General features: G+C 34.2%; 1 protein-coding gene and 1 long non-coding RNA gene across 12 annotated transcripts; one reads left to right on the top strand and one right to left on the bottom strand.

Annotated features, from left to right (window-relative positions):
- Nucleotides 1-431: 431 nt before the first annotated feature.
- Nucleotides 432-4,198, bottom strand: LOC145167055 (uncharacterized). Of its 8 annotated transcripts, none has more exons than XR_013740869.1 (7): nt 3,967-4,196; nt 3,568-3,807; nt 2,979-3,042; nt 2,724-2,776; nt 1,714-1,807; nt 1,283-1,587; nt 432-769 (listed from the first exon to the last, which is right to left on the bottom strand). It is a non-coding gene; the product is annotated as an uncharacterized LOC145167055 (long non-coding RNA). The 8 variants fall into 8 exon arrangements; XR_013740870.1 differs by having other exon boundaries at nt 1,714-1,769; XR_013740865.1 differs by having other exon boundaries at nt 1,283-1,807; nt 3,967-4,198.
- A 10,658-nt stretch (nt 4,199-14,856) lies between these two features.
- On the top strand, nt 14,857-20,248 carry RIK (RS2-interacting KH protein). 4 transcript variants are annotated; one of them, XM_079086140.1, is made up of 12 exons: nt 14,857-15,016; nt 15,232-15,469; nt 15,535-15,633; nt 15,793-15,827; nt 15,902-15,977; nt 16,083-16,178; nt 16,266-16,352; nt 16,626-16,719; nt 16,859-16,973; nt 18,084-18,477; nt 19,695-19,884; nt 19,978-20,248. In XM_079086140.1, the coding sequence occupies exons 1-12, from the start codon at nt 14,940-14,942 to the stop codon at nt 20,091-20,093; spliced, it is 1,617 nt and encodes a 538-aa protein (XP_078942266.1). In that variant the 5' UTR covers nt 14,857-14,939; the 3' UTR covers nt 20,094-20,248. The 4 variants fall into 4 exon arrangements, with proteins under 4 accessions (XP_078942266.1, XP_078942265.1, XP_078942267.1 ...); XM_079086139.1 differs by having other exon boundaries at nt 16,626-16,722; XM_079086141.1 differs by lacking the exon at nt 19,978-20,248 and having other exon boundaries at nt 16,626-16,722; nt 19,472-19,707.
- Nucleotides 20,249-20,344: the final 96 nt, after the last annotated feature.

The following is a 20,344-nucleotide window of genomic DNA, read 5'->3' as shown; positions in this document are numbered from 1 at the left end:
CCATAACAATAGGTTCAGGGGTGCAAATTTAGTATGATAAAAATATACAACAAAATCCAATATTCTAATTATAATATATATATATATATATATATATATATATATATATATATATATATATATATATATAGAGAGGATAGGGAATATACATTACAGCCCTATCTAAGCTTAGGTACTAAACCTCTAAAATATGTCATTTTAACTTAGTAATATACTCGATTTCGTTCTCAATTGGTAAATATATTGTCCCCAATAACATTTCTTCCCTCCATTATCGTTTTACCATCTTTGTTTTCTTTCCTCCATTATCGTTTATTACTTCACACTAGTGAACAGTATTGTTTTCCATCGTCACAAAGGTAGAAGATAATCGATGTTCTTGCTTCCTTATTAAAACTATTGTGTACATCATGAATCTACATCTTCAACTGTTAATCGTGAATCCCCTAATCACAATCTTTATATAGTAAAACAATGTATTTTCATGAGGTTTAGTACATAAGCTTAGGTGGGGCTATAATGTATATTCACTTTTCCCATATATATATATATATATATATATATATATATATATATATATATATATATATATATATAATGGTTACATCAATCTTATAGATATATTACATCATCGAAAATTCTTCTACAAGGTTGTCTAATCATCAATACTCTATATTAATAACAAATACAGTCACACGGTTTAGATTTGAACCACCATAACCACCATGAACACACAGACAACCACATATGCTCATCAAAATGGAAAAACCTGCAAAATCAAATTTACAATCAACTTTATTAAAATCAAATTTACAATCAACTTTATTAAAATTCAGTCTGTTGTACAAAATCCCAATTTGTTTTGCTTTTCGTTGTTTTATTGTAACCTGATGAAGATGAAAGAAATAGAACATACCTTTTTGATTCCTAAACTAACAAACCATTAATAAACTTGTTTACTTACTATACACATATTTATTTAGTTTTTTGTTAACTTACTTAGCCAAAATAAGATTATAACTTTTTCAATTAAGAAATGACAAAAGTATATCAATAGGAAAGTGGTTCACTTTCTCAATTTCATCATCAAGAATCCTCTGTTTCAAAACAACGAAAAGCAAATTTAGATAAATTTATAAATAATAATCATATTTTTAAGTAGTGGGAAGAAAATTGATTCTAATTAGTTCTTACTCTTATGTTATCTTAGAACTATGACGAAACACGAAGCAATGAAAGTATGTTTTTATTTCTTGCATTTAAAAGGAGCACAAAGAAATACCTTTAAGCTTTGCAGGATTAAGCTACCAACAACCCTTGAAAGAATCGTTTTTTTCCTCTGTTAAAAAAAAAAAGCAGGAATGTAGCGAGAGAATGTCCACAACTCTTTCTGAGGTATAACCACGATGTTGTCAAGTGACCTTAGTGTTCAAAAAACTGCTCAAAAAATTCCGAAAGATTTTTAGAAAGTAGAGAAAACAATAGCCATAACCATAAGTCCATATAAGCCCATAAAAAGAGAAAAAACACATCACTAGGAATTGTTGAGCCAAATTAGAGCTTGAATGATCTGCAGATGAGCTCACACTGAGATTAAAAAAATATGAAGTTAGCAAGTCATATGTAATAATTAACACATTATTAATTTATGAGATTTAATAAAAAAAAATGGAATAAAGTGCAGGTAAAAAAAATTAGCTCTCCATTACTAACAATAGTTTGTCCATTCAGAGTTGCTAAAATTGCAGAAGATGAAAATGCTATTCAGTCTGATCAGCATAAGAGAATTGCACATCAGAGCGAAACTCTTTCAACAAAAAATACGTTAAAAATCAGAAAAAGGAAAAACCATGCTTGATTGTTGATTTAAACCGACGACTACAACAAAAAAGTATTATCTTCCAGAAGAAAACATGTTATCACTTTCACTGAAACAATAAAATAAAAGTTGGCTACTTTTCTCCTAATCTGATTCATTGGTCCTAAATTTGGATACAATTTCCTCTTTTATCGACTTTGCAAGTAAAAGAGAAGTACATAAATTATTGATTAAAAGATAAGTCGAGATATTGTTGGTTACTAATTACTATTATGGAGACAGTTTTATGTTTTATGATTGTCATGGATTTATTTTTGCTTTCAGCACACTAATCTGGAATTGATCTGTGGAAAAAAATCGAAACAAAAGGAACTCAAGTCCTGTAAGTAGGGGTGTAAACGAGCCGAGCCGAGCCCGAGCCTGACCAAGCTCGAGCTCGAGCTCGATTCGAGCCTTAAAATGAAGCTCGAGCCCGGCTCGTGAATAATTTAGTGAGCTCGCGAGCCTAAACGAGCCTATATATATATATATATATATATATATATATATATATATATATATATATATATATATATATAGGCTCGCTTTGGCTCATTTAGGCTCGCGAGCCCACTAACTGAAGTTCGGCTCGAGCTCGTTTAATAAACGAGCCTCATATTTAGGCTCGAGCTCGGCTCGGGCTCGTTTAATTCGATCTCGAGTCAAGCTTTTAACGAGTCGGTCCCGAGTAGCTCCCGAGTAGCTCGGCTCACTTACACCCCTACCTGTAAGGCAATGGTACAGCCGAGCCACAAATCATGTAAATCCAAAAAAAAGTATTTGATTTTTCGAAATTGATGAACAAATAAAGAGGAAATTTCAATTCTTTTACGTAAAATTAGAATTTTAATGTATAAAAGCATACCGCAGTAGGCACACCTGCAAAGAAGTGTACAACCTATTCTCTGTGAAACTCGCCTGGGAAATAAAGAGTAAAAAAATGAGAAACTAAACCAAGAACCCAAATTTAAAAGAAGAAGACGAAGATAAGAGATATATTGTAACTAATAAGAGCATATCCACCAATCAGCGGGCTCCTGAATATGAAACTTCTTTGAAGCATTTCAACAAACAGGTTATGGGCATTTGATAAGAGCTTATATATATGTAAAAATCTCACCTCTCGCTCTCCCCCAATGCAACAGAACCTCCTTTACCAGTTCATCAAATTCTCCTTGATCATCCTAGATAGTCAAAAACCTTCTTAATTCATGAAATTAACTGAAATAGATCAAACCTTGAACACCATAATGATAGACGCAGAGGCCAGACCAATAAACATATTCATTCATGGAGGTAAGATTATAAACATTCATGTGAATCAAAATTTCAATCGGATCACCTCAAATGTAAGGTTTTCCAAAACTTGACATAAGCCTAACTGCATCTCTTTTGGCCCACGTAAAATCCTACTGACAGATGGATTTTTGACACTATCATAACTCAAGTAATTGAAAAGCAATTCCTAAATTGAAAATCATATTGATTCAGAAGATCAATTCATCAGAACTAAACTAATTGAAAAGTGAAAACTAATTCCCAAAATCAAAATCATATTGATTTAGAAAATCGATTTGATTTTAAAAAATACGAAATAGACCAAATGATGTCTGACACAAATATAGACAAAAAGAAGTGCAGAGCAACACAAATGAGTTTCAGATGGAGGAGGAAGGATTGGGGGTATGATACTTAAAAACAAACCGCACCTTCAACGCAAAGACGCCGATGTGTTCGTGTGTGTGTTTCACCTTCCATTTTGTGTGAAATAGATGAGCCTACCGAACGTCGATTGCTGGGAAGTGTAGAGGACAGCGGAGATGACAGGAAGTGGTGGAGGCCGACGATTCTCAGAGAGGGGCGGTCATTGTTGACGTTTTTGGCGACACCAGCAAAGAGGACCTTCATCGTCCCTCTAGGTTATCGTTCTGCCTCGTCTCCATGCACGACTAAGAAGAAAAGATAAACAAATTTTCATTGGTAAAGCGGAATAGAAGATAGAGAAGAAGAATTCGGAGATGATTTGGTGGAAGAGCTGTGGAAACTCATAGTCTTCACACACCAACATGCCCTAAAGCAAAATTAAAAAAGAAAGATGTTGAAGCTACCTTAAAGACATTTGAAGATGTGCAACTTGAGATAAAACCCGATGACCGATTATTGAAGGCGATCGTTTGAAGTAGCGTATAATAGAGTACGCAAGTAGGATAAAAGAGACGGAAGATGAATTTGAGAGAAACTGGTATTCATTAAAAATAAGGCGGTGTTCTTCTTGGGAAGATAGATAGCGTTAATCTGAAGAAGTGTTGACGCCAACGAAGAACAACAAACGCGTGTCCCCATTGACCTTGCCTAACAGCCCAACACGGACGGATGATAACGGAGACAAAAGGAAAACAACGATTTAGGAAAAAAGGGAGGTCAAAATAGTTAACGCCTTAACGGTAGTGAATGTAAACGATAAAAGATTGGTGGCTAATGTGGAATGAGCAATAATTCTACTGTACATAACCACCGTGCCCATTAATAGAGTATATGAATAGGTTATAGATATTTCTATATTTTGCTACGGAAACATATTCTATAGCTACTTGACTATGAAATATTCCGTAGTAAAATACCAACGGATTTTGATTCCGTAGTTATTTTGCAAATTTGAAAACAAGTTTTATACACAAATATCTACGATCAAGCTTTTCGTAACAAGTTACATAGTAGATTAGCTACAAAATTTTATTTTATAACAAATTTCATAACAAAATAGCTACGGATTTCACTTCCGTAGCCATCTAGCTACCTATTTTGATTGTGTAGCTAATGATGTAGCCAATTAGTTACATATATGGATTTCGTAACAAAATCCGTAACGAACTAGCTACAACCAATAACTTCGTAGTATATATCGTAGTAAAATAGCTACAAATTTGAATTTCGTAGCAACTTTCAGTAGTGATTCGGGATTTAGCTACGAAAATGCAACTTCGTAGCTACTTCCGTAGCAAAATAGCTACAAGTAGTCAACCCGTAGCATATTTCGTAGTAGAATAACTACAAATTTTGATTTCATAGTAACTTTTCGTAGCTATTCAAGATTTAGCTACGCAATGCAATTCCGTAGCCATTTCCGTAGCAAAATAGCTACGATAAGTCATTACATAGCATATTTCGTAGTAGAATAGCTATGGATTTTGATTCCGTGGCAACTTTCCGTAGCTATTTAGGATTTTTCTTATAGTGATACTTATGTGAACAAGGAGTTAGTCTTAATTTCCCAAATACGAAGGTTCTCATTCATCATACAATACCAGTTGCATGATTCCAATTTTTTGTCCAATTGAAACTTGGGCGATGAGAATCTTTCCTTATTTGGTAAATTTCTGACATTACTACAAATAACATAACTAAGAATCACATCCACTATTATTGCTTATAATAGAAACATACAAACATCAATTTTCACATATAACATTGCAAGGATAAATAAATAAGATAAAACTCAAAATTTCACTTATTTATAAAACGCGGAAAAAACTTGTCCTTACAACGCAATTCAAATGAAAACTATGCTTATTACATATTCCTAAGCAATCTATCCTAACTCTTGAACAGCAGCTCAAAAATCCGATCTTCGAATTATGCGATCGAAATTCATCTCTTCGTGATCAGACTCGGCTCACTCTTCCTTTAAGCTTCCTTTCTTTTCTTCAATCCTACAAAACATCAAAATGTTTTTTATCACATCATGTATTAAGAATCTATAAATAAGAACTTAATAAAGTTAGATAGTGGATTTTACCTGAAGTAGAGTCATACATCTTGACTCTCCTATCTCTTAGATCTCTTAGGTAGTCAGGGCAGCTTCGTGACCAATGCCCCTTCTTTTAGCAGTAGAAACACACACACTCTTCGGAAATGGCACAAGGGACTATCTCAGACTTAGCCTTTCTCTTGCGTAGAGAAAACTTTTCTGGACTTCCAATGTTGCCATTGTCCATAGAAGGTTGGGATATTGATTTACCAGAAAAATTTGCTTGACCAGTCCGCCAAATCATTTCTGATTCAGCAACAATAAGCAAATAAGTCAAATCAATGAGGGTCATGTCGTGGTCCATCATATAATACTCTCTAATGAACTCACCATATGAGTCAGGAAGTGATTGAAGAACCAAGTCAACAGCCAGCTTCCTAGAGACTTCAACACCCAACATTCCCAATCTGTCAATATGCAACTTCATATCCAAGACATGAGCGCATACAGACTTTCCATCTTCGTGTTTGTTTGCCAATAGGGCTTGAGTGACCTTGAACATTTCAAGTCTTCGAACCTGTGGGTTAGTGAGAATTATTGGAGGAGGTGGAGGAAGTGAAGCATGATTTCCATTTCCACAATCCAATCGTGGAACATCATCTTCAAGCGGAAAACTATTTCCAACGGATTCAGGAAGACTATAGTTGTTAGACTTTGACATCTACAAAACGGGAGAAATTCAAGTTAGTTAATAAAATCCTCAATATAGCACCCAAATGAAATATTGAGGCTAGGATCCAACACAATATTCTACAATTTGGAATAGGGATGCCGTAATCCAAATCGCAGAACATTTGAAGGTAGGTAAATGACGATTTACCAAGTTCCACCATGAAAAACGAAAATTGAAAATTAGGTTTTAAATGAATTGAAACTCCTAGATCTTTTGAGATTCATTGAACTTTTCAATGGCATGTTTAATCTCGATTATGCCCTTCATGTTTGTGACTGTGATGCTGAGGATCACAAACAAGGTGTGGATTTATTAACTTTTAATTTAATTAAAATCAAACCGTATCATTATGGATTTATTAACTTTCTTTTAATTACACATTTAATTAATTTAATAAAACCATAAGGGTGTAATTTGAACTTTTCAAAATACTAGGGTTTTAGAATTTAATATTTTAAAATTAATACCTTTTAATTTAAAATTAAATTCCAAAACTTGAGGGCAAGTTTTGAAACATTTCAAAACAATAGGGTTTAACTATTTAAATTTCAAAAACTAAAACTTTTAAGTTTAAATTTAAACTATAAAACCTATAGGGTGCAATTTGAAACTTTTACAAATTACTAGGTTGAATATTTGACTAATAATAATCATATATTATCCATATTTAACCACCATCAATTTTGATGAAGATAATCATTCCAAACTTAAAAAATCGGATTTTGGCAAGAAAAACGAGTTTTAGAAATTATCCACAACAAAATCTGGCAGAAAAATCGAAAATCCCGGCACCAGAGCCCTGGACTCGTCGAGTCCACAATGGAACTCGTCGAGTAGGACCTACTCGTGGAGTCCATTCATGGACTCTGCGAGTCTGCCTGACAGAAACCAAAAATTTTGATTTTCAAGATTTTTGGTGGTTCACTTATGCATCTATTCACTAGAAAAACGACCTAGGCTCTGATACCACTGATGGGTTATGAGCATAACATCAATCCTATGGTGTTCATGCAACCCTAATTGCTTTGATCTAGGTTTTTCTAAGTAAACATACAACATTGAATACCAAAGCAATAAACCCTAATTGACTAGCATACAATAATCAAATTAACATATGAATAAAGGTTTAGATCTTACCTTGATTGTTATGTTGCAATAACAATCTGAATCCTTCTTGTAATTGAATTCTGAAAGCCTAGTGCCTCAAATGTTGCACCTCTAATGGAGTCACAAACACCATAAGCAACAAGATGAACAAGGAGAGAGGGAGGAGGCACCAAAAACGTCCTAGGGTTTCTCTTAGAAGGTTAGGCACGTTTTTGGCTTGCCAAGGGTTCCTTTTATACTTAGGCTATTAGGGTTTTCAACTAGGAAACCCTAATCTCACTGCTTAGGCCCTAAGCAGCCCATGGACTCCCTCCTTAGAGGCCTTGGACGAAATCTTATGGGCTTCCCCATAAATTTCGTCCACTCCAACTCTATGGAGTCCATTAGCCCATTTATGCAACTATCAATGATTTGCATAACAGTCCCCTTTATTTAATTAATCTCTTTTAGCCACAAATTTAATTCTTAATTAATTCTTGACCAATATTAATTAAACAATATGATTTCTCTTTTAATATATTATTCATATAACATATTAATAAATCATAATTAATCCTCTTTCTCCTTAATTCATCCTATCAGTTGCTATGGTGAAGGCAACCCAAAAGGACCATGCTCATAATCGGGTAAAGTAATATCAAAATAGTTATGGGCTTAGACACCTAATCCAACAGTTAGTACAATGTAAGTACAAAATAATGATCAAAGTGAGACAAGTGAGTTACAAGGAAAGCCCTTGATCCTTTATAGGATATCCGACATAAAACCTTGGGAGGTGATAACGATCACCTGCTTTGATGTATTTTATTGATTTAAATATGAGATTAAAAAGATGATGAAGGTAATACGAGTACAAGTGTAATGGTAGAGCTAATTGTGTGTATTGTGCTAAATACATGTGTTATTTATAGTCTAATGCAAGTAACAAGAATTCCTATAATTTCGGGATCCTCCAGAATCAGCATAAGTTTCACACCCCCAAACCAGAACGGAGGAAACGTCTGGGGGCGGATGGAGTGACTTCATGTACAGTATCATAACAATTGAATAGTAATGAAACATAGCAACCCAAACATTCATACATTGATAACACAAGATTACATTGTTTGCAACACTTTGTTTGTTCAAAAGTTACATATAAATAACTGAAAAGTAGATAAACATGAGATGACGATGTTGACCCTTAAGAAGGGTTGAGTACATGTCTGCTGGTTTCCTGAGAATACAAGTCGTTTTGAAAAGTGTCAACTAAAAAGTTGGTGAGTTCATAAGCATTTTTGTATAAAATAGTTTTGCACTTCTTTAGAATAGTTCTCGTAGTACTTCCAGAAAATCCGATATTTTCTATAAAAAAAAATAAGTTTGTAAGCCTCGTTCTAAAACCGTGAATATATGCATGTGTGTCCTTTGTTTTCTTTTGTTATACTTGTAAAGAGTGTGTTCCCAGAAAATCCAATATTTTCGTTAATATGAACTGAAATTGAAAGTAATTCCTTGGAATCCTTTTCTTGTAAAGTAATAATATATATTTCCAGAAAAAATGCAGTATTTTCCTTAAAGATGAACTGTGGTCCTAAACCCTAAGACCACGATGGAAGTGAGTATCATACAGAAAATAGTTTCTAGTTTCATTTCTTTCAATAAAACCAATAAAGTATAAGCTCCCCGTAAACAAAAATCATTTTCGTTAATCCCTATGTGAGTCGCTATAACCATGCTTGATACGACTAAATTGTCGGTCACGACGTTCTTCAGGCGTCGGTTTCGGTAAGATATTTTGTCACCCTAGACTGACCCCCGTCTAGCTGTAGCGAACAACTCAGGTGTGGTGGTGTCAACCCCGTATAGATCTATACACAATTACCCCGCTCTCCCTCCAAGAGACTCTGGTTATAACTACAGGACTTACGGTGTACGCTAGGTAGGTACGACGAAGGGAAGTCTCACAAGAGCATTAACAGATTTACGTGAACTACGACTCCCTTTTTACTTGCAAAATAAGATAATTATGCCTTTAAATAATTATGCGTATCTTCGAAAAGTGTGGTTTGTGGTTTCCAAACTATACCCATTTATAGTTTATCTTGATGGTTTGAAACTATTTATATAGTCTTTTATATAAATATAAAGGTGTATTCTAGCATGAAAATATGAAATTAAAACATAGTATTTTGGTGTTAAAACCCATTAGATTCGTAAGTGACCATAAGGTGCCATTTTTGCCAGTAAAGCTATCTTTTAGTATAAGTTCCCAAAAACCAGGTAGTTTTACAAATTATACTTTTCTTATGATTTTACAACATAGATTATGTTTGTTCTAGACAATAAGTATATCACAAATATTTATACCAATATAAACCATAACTTATGTAAATAATATTTTATCTTTAACAAAAGATGAAAAACATGAAATTATTTATGGGATAAACAAAGTTTTACTTGTATCTGTGACAACTCGAAATTTCTATCTTGTACAACCATTCACTGCAATAGAAGTCAGACTCATTTCTGTAAACTTTTAGCACTGTTTAGAGCCGTTTGAGTGTTCTAAAGCCTAGTACTTCAAGAGGAAATTATAGGACGTATACTCTAGAGTTATTGTGCAACATTTAAGTCTCAAAACTCCAAGAGTTTGGAGTTTACGGCCATAACATGGAGTTTACGGCCGTAAACTCTAAGAGTATAAATATGACACTTAGCCATTTTAGTCATTTTTACCATTTTCAAGCCTAGAAATCATTCTCTCTCAAGTATCATCCGATTTTTCTTCTTGATCTTCAACTTTGTAAGTGTTTCCTTCCTTGATTAGTTGATATATTACAACATCTAGTGATTGTACATGATTTCATCCAAGAAATCTCTTCATTTTGATAGATCTTCAAGTGTTCTTCATTTCACCAAGAACACACACTAGTGTTCTTGAGCCTTAAACACCCATTCAAGCTTCTATATTGTAAGTACACTTGCCTTAGCTTGTTATATGCTTGAATCAGTTAGTTTACACCTAGAAAACATCAAGAACGCAAGATCATAAGGTGTTTACGGCCAAGGCAATCACCTTGGGCCGTAAACCCTAATTAAGGGGGCAAATGAGCCCTAATCTCTTCCAAAACCTTGGAACCAAGTCTAGAATACTTCCAAGAAGAGTATAAGACCTTAAACATCAAAAGAAACAAGAGCAAATGGTGTTTACGGCCAAGGCAACCACCTTGGGCCGTAAACACTAGTTAGTGGTGCATATGTGCCACCACTCCTTCCTAAGGCTTAAAACTTGGTCTAGAACCCTTCCAACTTGAACTAAGGACCTTGAACATCAAAATGGTAGAAGTTACCATGGGTTTACAACCGTAAACCCATTAGGGCCGCAAACCCTAGGCCGTAAACTCATGGAGAGTTGGTCCTTGGGCCGTAAAATCTAAATCAAAGCAATACAACCCCTAGATGCAACCCTATGACCTTATAACACTTGAACCAAAGTGTTTTCCACGTTTTAGGGTGTTTATACTTGCTTAATTAGTGTTATAATCACTAATTAGATACATATATATGTCTTTATATGTTAAATAGGATCATTGTGTGTGTTCAAGTCTTCACTTGACACCTAGCACCTTGTCCAACACTTCCATTCAAACCACTCACTACAGGTGAGTACATACCCCTTAATCAACCTTTTAAATGATTTTAAATGCTTTTATGGGGGGGAATACAAGTTGAATTATTATAGTTATTATATCAATCACATGTGATTAATGACTACCAAACAAATGGATTTTCTTACTTTTCAAACTGTGTTATCAAACAAACTACTTCAAATCATTTTACAAACTCTTTTACATGTTAAATACTTTTATTAAACACTGTTAAAATTATACTTTGTCAAATGCGTATCTATATAGATATAGTTATATAAGTAGGATTGAAAAGACTTAGGACTGATAGCTCACCTTACTTCTTGTTCCTTATTTGGTTGTGGACTTAGGGTGTCGGTTGTTTGTCCGAAGGTTGTTTGAATCTTAATTGTATATTATGTATATGTATATAGATATAAAAGTTCCTTCATTCAGTTCAATACCTTTGGGTAGCAAAGGTATACAATCATGTTCATTCATACAAACAACATTACTAGTAAACTATAATAGGTATAGTTTAGGAAGTTACTAATACTATTACTAGAACAATGAAACATACAATGAGTCAGTTCATACATGAGTCAGTACATACTATAACGAGAAACAGATAGAGAATACTATGATGAGAAACAAACATAACATACTATGATGAGAAACAAACATAACATACTATGATGAGAAACAAACAGAGCATACTAGACAGAGAGAACATACATTACACTAGTACATACAATACATATACAAGAACATTACGACAGAAATGTGAGCCACGTAACGGGGCACGCCATCACCTGTCATGGCTCGTTTTGTATCCAGAATCTCCTAGAAGGAGAGCATTGAATTTGTGTATAGATCTATACTGGATTGACTATCCTACACCTTGCTGCTCGCTACAGTGGGACTTGCAAGTCTACGGGTGCCAAATGTCATTTCTTCCGACGTCTTTCATCGTCGTGTTTTAGTCGGTAGTATGGTACATGCATATCACATGTTACTTTAAATAACAATTGGTTTAAGGTAATTAGTACATCAGTAGTTACTATAATACAACACTACAGTACTTTATTACTTTCCCACTGCATTCACATTGTGATCTTTTCACATAAAGGATAATGTAAAACTATATTTTTGGTTAATGATAGTCATACTTGGGAAAATACACACTTTTACAAGAAACAAACATACATTTCAGTTGATGCCTTGGTAGAAGGCTACGTTTAGTAGAAAATATAGGATTTTCTAGGAGATACAAACATTTGCAAACATTTACAAACATTTACAAACTTATACATCAAGTACTTACAAACACTTTCATACAAATAATGAAACTAAAATACTTATGAACTCACCAGCTTTAAAGCTGATCAACTATTTCAAAATAACTTGTATTCTCAAGTCATCAGTAGACAGGTACCGATGCCAGGTTTTGATAAGATGGAGCTCGTTCAAGACTGATCTCTTATTTTTTATTTACATTTTTGGTGTCTTATAAACTTCAAAGAACACACTTGTATGAAATTATAATATTAATGCAATGGATGATGTTGTTGCTTGTTTACTACTATGCATTGTTGTGATACTGTACATGACGCCCTCCACCCCCGAACGATTCCGCCGTTCCGGTTTTGGGGTGTGACGGTATCCCTCCCACCTAAAACATGGAAAAAGCTTGAAAATATGGGGGTATGAACTCACCTTGGTTTGGTTTGGTGGATGATTTGAAGTGTTGTGAAGAGATTTCGAGCCTAGTCTTGGTAAGAGCTTGAAGAGCTTCTTGGATGCTAGTTTTCTAGTAATTTAACACACGAAAATTTGTGTGTAAATAGGATGATATGGACATGAAAATATATTAAATCACTAGGGATTTATGAAATACTCACTAAAGATTAGAGTAAGCTTGAAGACTTTAACTCCTTTGAAGCTGGGAGTTACTCTTGAGAGAGAATGGAAATGAACAGAAGGTAGAATGATAAGAAATGGTGGGGATTTTTGGAAGGGATTCGTCCAAATATAGGGAGTAGGAAACTTGATGTGATACTTACTTGGGAATCCGTTGGTTAATTTCATGGATATACGTTGAATATTAAACTGCATGGGAAATGGGGGATAACATCCAAAGTCAACACCCTTATCCTTGTCTTATTCACATCTTATGACCGCGAACCCTTCAAAATATCCTTATTATGACCGAAATCATACATGATTTCGGTCCTAGACTTGGCTCCACTTAATGTTCTCGGTCCCCTCCATTTTCCCTTTATGTTTTCGCCCAAACATTGATCACTAAGGTAGTTTTCGGCCAAGATATGGCCCATTTAGGGTGATTTCGGTTTTGTAGTGTCCTAGGGTGTTGATTTCGGTCTAAGGGTGTTCTAGGGTGGGTGGGGTACTTGGCTATTTATTAATTAAACCATGTTCAAATTTCATGATTTCTATTCTCACCATTTGACTAGTTTTGCTCTAATAAACTTGTTTACTTTCGAGGGGTTATTTATCATATGGTTTTCAAAGTTTAAGTATATAACAACTTATATAAAACTTGCCCTTCATGGCTTTCAGAGTTCTAGGGCATCAGGTTAAGTTGTGAATTCACTCGTATAAGGTTAAGATTTAGACCTTGCTTGATCTAAATATTTCGGGTTGTCACAATAAGAACGTAGTTTGACTTGGTATTTCGGGTCTTTTGCCTGTTCGAGATGACTCTCCGTTGAGAATGAGTCTCATGATAAATAGTTATGTACATGTGAGAAAAAGAGAGAGAAAAACATAACCGTTATAAGCGTTAGGAAATATCAGGATCCTACGATGTATTTTAAGGATCCTGAGATTTCAATAATATTAAGGATCTTGAATACGATTATGGGATCCTGCCCCTAACAGTTAGGATGTCGCTTCATCTGAAATTCATAAAAATAGGGTTTCGTTGATGTTATGCAACAGGCGCAGAAAGGTATCTGAAGTATATCGATCATAGTTATCATGGGGTCGACGAAAGGTGTAACTGATTGTAGATGAAGCTTTGATCGTGGGAACATGACCCTAGAACAAACAGTTATATACATGATAAAACCTAGAATATTTCGAAGGATAACAACAATTACAAACAATTTTACCAGAACAATTATGATCGATTATGGCCCTTAAGGATTAACTTATCAGACATCGGTGTAAGTTTTATTCGCATCTTCATCCGCATCGAATGGAATGAAAGGCCTCATATATCGCCTTTTTGTACTTCAAGATCAATGAGGTTTGAGTTTCGCTAGCCTCCATCTCCAATTGGAGCAAAAGGAGATGGTGACGACCTCCAATTAACGATTGAGGGCTCAATCGATTTAGAAAAGTGATTAAGATGTCATTGTGGAGCGACATAGCAAAAGAGATGAAGAAAATGAGGAAATTTAGGTGTTCTTATGCATAAGGAAATCGATGGATGGAAGGGTTTGCATATGATGTGGAAGAAATTCATTGGAGCATAATAACGGTGAAAGGGTGGAGGAACAGACGAATGCCACAACGACGAAATCCTACCAGCTCCAAACCACCTGGTATTTGAGCTGACTCCAAACTTGTTCATGTTCATAATCCGCAACGGCTTTTAAAATGTATAATAATCACCTTAAAAAAGACACGAGTTTATCATCGACTTATCATTTGTTGCTTTTGGGGTTCCTAGTGTACGTTCTAAAAATACAGGGGCGTAAATGGAATTTGTACACAAACCAGGGAGGATTTGTGTAAATTTAACGGAAAGACATTAATCTAACCGTAAAAGCCAATGGGTACCCAGTGTTCAGAATCTCTTCGTATCGGAGTCTGTGTAACCCCAAAAGATAAAGCAAACCTCAATCAAGCCACGACAGCATGACAGAAGACGATTGCGCTAGGGTTTCGATGCCTGATTCCACGCCTGCATCCGATTCATCCAACACGAAGCAAAGGTGTCAGATTTCCTACATTATAAACCCTAGTTTTATGCATTCTTAATCGTTTAATTTCTCAAAATTTTCCATCAAAAGCTTGTTTTCTTATCTTACTAATAGAATTACATCTAATGCCGATTGTTTATGCTCGTCATTTATCCTAATTGGTGAATTTGTGATAGCGATTTAGGGTTTACATCATGTTTATGGTTTTGCAAATTACTTTTTTTCAGGAAAAAGAGGAAATGGGATCAGCCAGCTGAGTCTTTGGTGACAGCGGGAGAAGCAGTCCCTGGGGTCCTTCCTTTGCTCAACATGGGATCATTTGTTGGGATCACACATCCTGGTGTTCCTCCAGCTTCTGGCGCTTCTTTGATAAATCCTCTTACTTCTAGTTATGGACATTTACAGCAGCTTTTTCCAGCACCCTCAATGCAGCAGCATGCAACTGCATTGGCCCAAAAGATTCAAGTAAGATACCATGGAGACATTTGATTTTTGTTCTTTTTGTCATTAACTGCACATCCTTCTTGTAGCCAAAGATTCAAGAGGAGTTAATAGCTAGAGAAATTGTCATAAATGATGCAGAGTCTTCCATTCGTTACAAGCTTACAAAACGCCAAACACAAGAAGAGGTGAATTAGACTCCACATTCTTGTATCTCTTTAATCATTAATGTCCGAGAAATCTGCTGAGAATCTGAGATACACATAAGACATGTTTTTTGGGGTAGAAGTGAATTTTCAAGTTTATTACTTAATATTAATAGGGTGTTGGTGTTCTAACTTTTGCAGATTCAGAAATGCACTGGTGCCATAGTGATAACTAGGCAAGTAGCTCACATCAGATCTCATGCCTTTTTCCTTATTGTTGCTTTATAAAGATACTGAAGGACTTCTGCAGGGGTAAATATCGTCCTCCAAACGCACCTTCTGATGGTGAAAAACCATTATATCTTCATGTTTCAGCTGGCACCCATGTAAGTTTCTTTGTGCTTTCTGTATAAAAGAATTCATATATTTAACATATGATGATAATTCTGGTGAAAACATGTAAAAAATACTTATTTTCTTTTCTGCTGTAGTTGGAAACAACAGCAGACAGGATAAAAGCAGTTGATCAAGCAGCTGCCATGATAGAGGAAATCATGAAGCAAGGTGTTTTAACCAATGGATTAAAGGTGAAAAATGTGAAATACCAATTAATCAAATTTTATATCTGAAAATTTCCCAAAATTTGAACATAGAAAACTTTTAATTTTGATCAGGTGGTTCACCCTTTTAGCACATGTGTGTTCTTGGGCTTTGAACCAGATCCATCTTTGAACATTATTGCCCGTATTCGTGGACCAAATGTGAGCTTCTCTCTCTCTCTCTCTCTCTCTCTCTCACACACACACACACAGTATAGGGTTAATATCAAGGAATGACAACCAAGTATCCATTTTTTTTACTCAAGATCAATAAACTTCTAATCCATTTTTATGAGTATGTGTTTAGTGTTAATTTAATAATGTTAGCATTACTAATGAAGATGAAAGATTCTAATTTTTAAGCTTTCCCTAACATCTCCATACGATTGGGGGAGTTCTTTTTGTGTTGCTTCTGGTTGGGTTTTGAAAATGCAGGATCAGTATGTAAATCACATTATGAATGAAACAGGATCAACAGTTTTACTAAAAGGGCGTGGTTCAGGAAACCCTGGAATTTCAAATTCCGAAGGTAGTAGTATATATATATATATATATATATATATATATATATATATATATACATATAACTATATATATGTTAATTTTGTAATATCTTTTTTTTTTGTTTCTACTTTTTAAATTGTAAATTTCGTATTTTTTGCTTGCAGAACAACAATCACTACATCTTTTTTTGTCAAGTAGTAATCCAAAAAGCCTTGAACATGCAAAGCTTCTGGCTGAGAATCTTCTGGATACAATATGTGCAGAATGTGGTGCCTCTAGGTAACATTCCATCATGTATTCACATATTGGATTTTGGTGGAATTGGAATTCGTGATTCCATTCCGTGGTGTGTTTGGTTGACAAATGGAAGGAATTTAGTTTGGCCGGAATCTTGGATTCCATATTTTGATGGATTCTTCCATTCCTAATGGAGGGTGGAAGGAGTTCAATTTCATTCTTCTTTTTTGTCAAAAGACCAAAATACCTTCATGCGTTAGAAGGTTGGTTTGCGGTTCAAGATTTCATTCCATGGTGCCAAATGGACGGAATTCAATTCATTCAGAGTCCTTTAAATTCCATGTTTGATGGATTTGACAAGGCATAATGACTTAAAGCCCTTAAGTTTAGTAGAAATGTTCGATTTTACCTTTTTGCATATTTCTGGTTCATTAAAGCCGGAGGTTTGAATTTTATTTTATTTTATTTTTTATTTATTATTATTATTTTTTGAATTTTACCCTTTTTGAAGGCTTACCCGGTAAAACCGAACATTTCTGCCTAACTTAAGGGCTTTAATGAACCAGAAATACGTAAAAGGGTAAAATTGGAATTTTTTTTTGTTGCAAACTTCCGGCTTTAATGAACCAGAATTATTCAAAAGGGTAAAATTGGAAGAAAAAAAATTGCAAACTTCTGGCTTTAATGAACCAGAAATACTCAAAAGGACAAAAAACTGTATATTTCTGCCAAACTTAAGGGCTTTAATGAACCAGAAATACGCAAAAGGGTAAAATTGTAATTTTTTTTTTGCAAACTTCCGGCTTTTATGAACCAGAATTATTCAAAAGGGTAAAATTGGAAAAAATAAAATTGCAAACTTCTGGCTTTAATGAACCAGAAATACTAAAACCGAACATTTCTGCCAAACTTAAGGGCTTTAATGAACCAAAAATACGCAAAAGGGTAAAATTGGAAAAAAAAATTGCAAACTTCCAGCTTTAATGAACCAGAAATAAGCAAAAGGATAAAACCGAACATTTCTGCCAAACTTAAGGGCTTTTATGGCATTAGGCCTTTTCACAATTCCTAGGGTTCTTCTCTTTTTACTAAAAGACCAAAACACCCTTGTTAGAAGGGGTCATTTCTGATTACACCATTTTGCTTTTGCAGGGTATCATCATGTAAGGTTTATGGTGCTGTTCCACCACCTCCGCCATTGTTGACCAGAGTCCAAAGTGAGTTAGAAACAGCTTCTTCCGTTACTACCCCTGGGGGCAAAACTGTCATTTCACATATAACTCCTCCTCCTCCTCCTCCACCTCCTGGTACGAGCTACAATGGGTATGGTGGGATATACCCACAAGCTACCCCTTTGCAACAAGTTGCCTTAGCCCTTAAGCAATCTACATCTCCCATTATATCTACCCAAACCCAAATAATTGGAAATGCAAATTTAGAAATGGAAAAAGAAAAACGACCCCCTCACACTCACACTCACAAACGCAAGTTTCAAGAACTGCCCGTCACTGCTCACGGGCAGCCCGGGCAGCTCAAAACACACCAGGTATCTGTGCTATATGCTCTCACCCTTTAAATGTTTAGGGCAACTATCTTTATTGGTGATTATTATTTGGTGACCAAATCACAAATAAAGACAAAAAAAAAAATAATTTAAAAGAAAAAAGAAAAAAGAAAAAAAAAACATCGAAGGAGTCGGTTGCCACATGGCGGGTTTTTGTTGACTGTTCTGCTTTTTTATTTAATAACTAGTTGTGAGACCCGTGTATTACACATGTTTATTCAAAAAAAAAAAGAAGTTAAATATGAAAGTGTAAACATTTAATAGTTTGAATTTATAAGAAAAATGAGAAAAGTATTGAATTATTGAAATTTAAATGCTCATTTCTCTTATAAATTTAAATAAATAAACAAAGGAAATAATTGGGGTTTAATTTAGGAATTTTAAAATTAGAAGGAAAGTTGCATTACTGAAATTGATATACATTTATTACAATTATTATTACATTTAAATATTATGTGGAATTTAATAAAATGGAAAAAAAACCATAAATGACATGTGGCAAAATGAATGAGAGTGTGACATGTGGCAAAAAAAGATTTTTATTTATTAGAGTAGAATTTTTTTTTTTTTTTTTTATAAAAAAAATACACTCAATTTGTGATTTTTTTTTCCTATGGAGGCCACCATTAACATATTTTCATATACGAACCCGAAATTTTTAATTTTAATTTTAATTTTTTAGGTTGCTCTTATATCTAAAAATATATAGTTTCATTTGTTTTGCGATGAAATATTTTTAGTTTTTTATGATCTTAGTTAGAATCAAACTTAATTACAAATAATATTTTTTTTATCCGACTCTTAAAAAGAATCAGATAATGATAAAGTCATAAAACAGAATTACGTTACTTAAAAGTCAGATGATCACTTTTTAAAAAAAAAAGGATAATTCAAGATTCTCATACTTTGATTAATTAATTAATTAATTCTTTACATTATATTTTGGTGTTCTGACTTTTATTACTTAATATTACAGGTATTTTCTCTGACCTTACAGCTGATACTGGACCTGTCTGTTGGACATTTGTATTTTCACAGGGTTTTTAATGCAAACTGGTGCTGCTGTGGCGCTTTTTAACCGGGACCCAGACCCACTCTGCAGTCATTCCAAGCCTAATTACTTTCCAGGGCTAATTTCTTTTTTTTTTTTGACTTTTGATTTTTATATTTTTGGATTGTGTGGTTATTATTTGTTGCAGGCATCAGGAATCTTGAAGCAAAATGAAGTGAATTCCAAAAGTAGTACAAAGATGGAATCACCTATTCCGATTCCGATTCCGATGACCAATGGAATGATGCCACCCCCTCCACGACCCCCAAAATTTAATTCAACAGCAAAGGTGGTCGAGGGCAATATCGTAAAAACACCAGAAACCAAATCCGTACCTGGTAAGTTTACAAACTCAATAATTGATGTATTATAGCATTGTAGTTTGAATATTATATATATATTTTTTTCTTATGTTTTATTATTGTTTTTAGAAACTTTAATCAGTCTTATGGAGTATGGAGATGAAGAAGAAGATGATGACATTGAGGAAACTAATGAAGAAACTCTAACAAATAATTCAAAATCAAAACCTTTTTGGGCAGTGTGAAAACAGGTTAAATGACCATTTTATCCATGATTTAAATTTGTTGTTTTTCAAGGTAAATTGCATGTAGAAGGAAAATATAGTTATGGTCGATATATACTTTCAAAAACAATGTAAAAGGGTGATTTCTGATCAATTAAGTTATTATTTGGATATAAGTTTATACATAATTGGATTTTAATTTTTAATAGAACTATTCTGTGAACTAACCAAACAGAAGAGAATTTGGCTAAAAGTAAATTATTATAAATGTA

This window comes from Lactuca virosa, chromosome 3, assembly GCF_052849685.1.
Source record: "Lactuca virosa cultivar CGN04683 chromosome 3, Lactuca_virosa_CGN04683_v6, whole genome shotgun sequence".
Classification (NCBI taxonomy): domain Eukaryota; kingdom Viridiplantae; phylum Streptophyta; class Magnoliopsida; order Asterales; family Asteraceae; genus Lactuca; species Lactuca virosa.
This window is presented reverse-complemented; position numbering and strand designations above follow the sequence as displayed.

Bases quoted from the DNA above. Each gene is read 5' to 3' on its own strand.
- RIK (XM_079086139.1), top strand. From the start codon at position 14,940: ATGACAGAAGACGATTGCGCTAGGGTTTCGATGCCTGATTCCACGCCT. The intron at 16,353-16,625 runs GTGAGCTTCTCT...TTGAAAATGCAG, and splicing joins CCCGTATTCGTGGACCAAAT to GATCAGTATGTAAATCACAT. The intron at 16,974-18,083 runs GTAACATTCCAT...TTGCTTTTGCAG, and splicing joins GCAGAATGTGGTGCCTCTAG to GGTATCATCATGTAAGGTTT.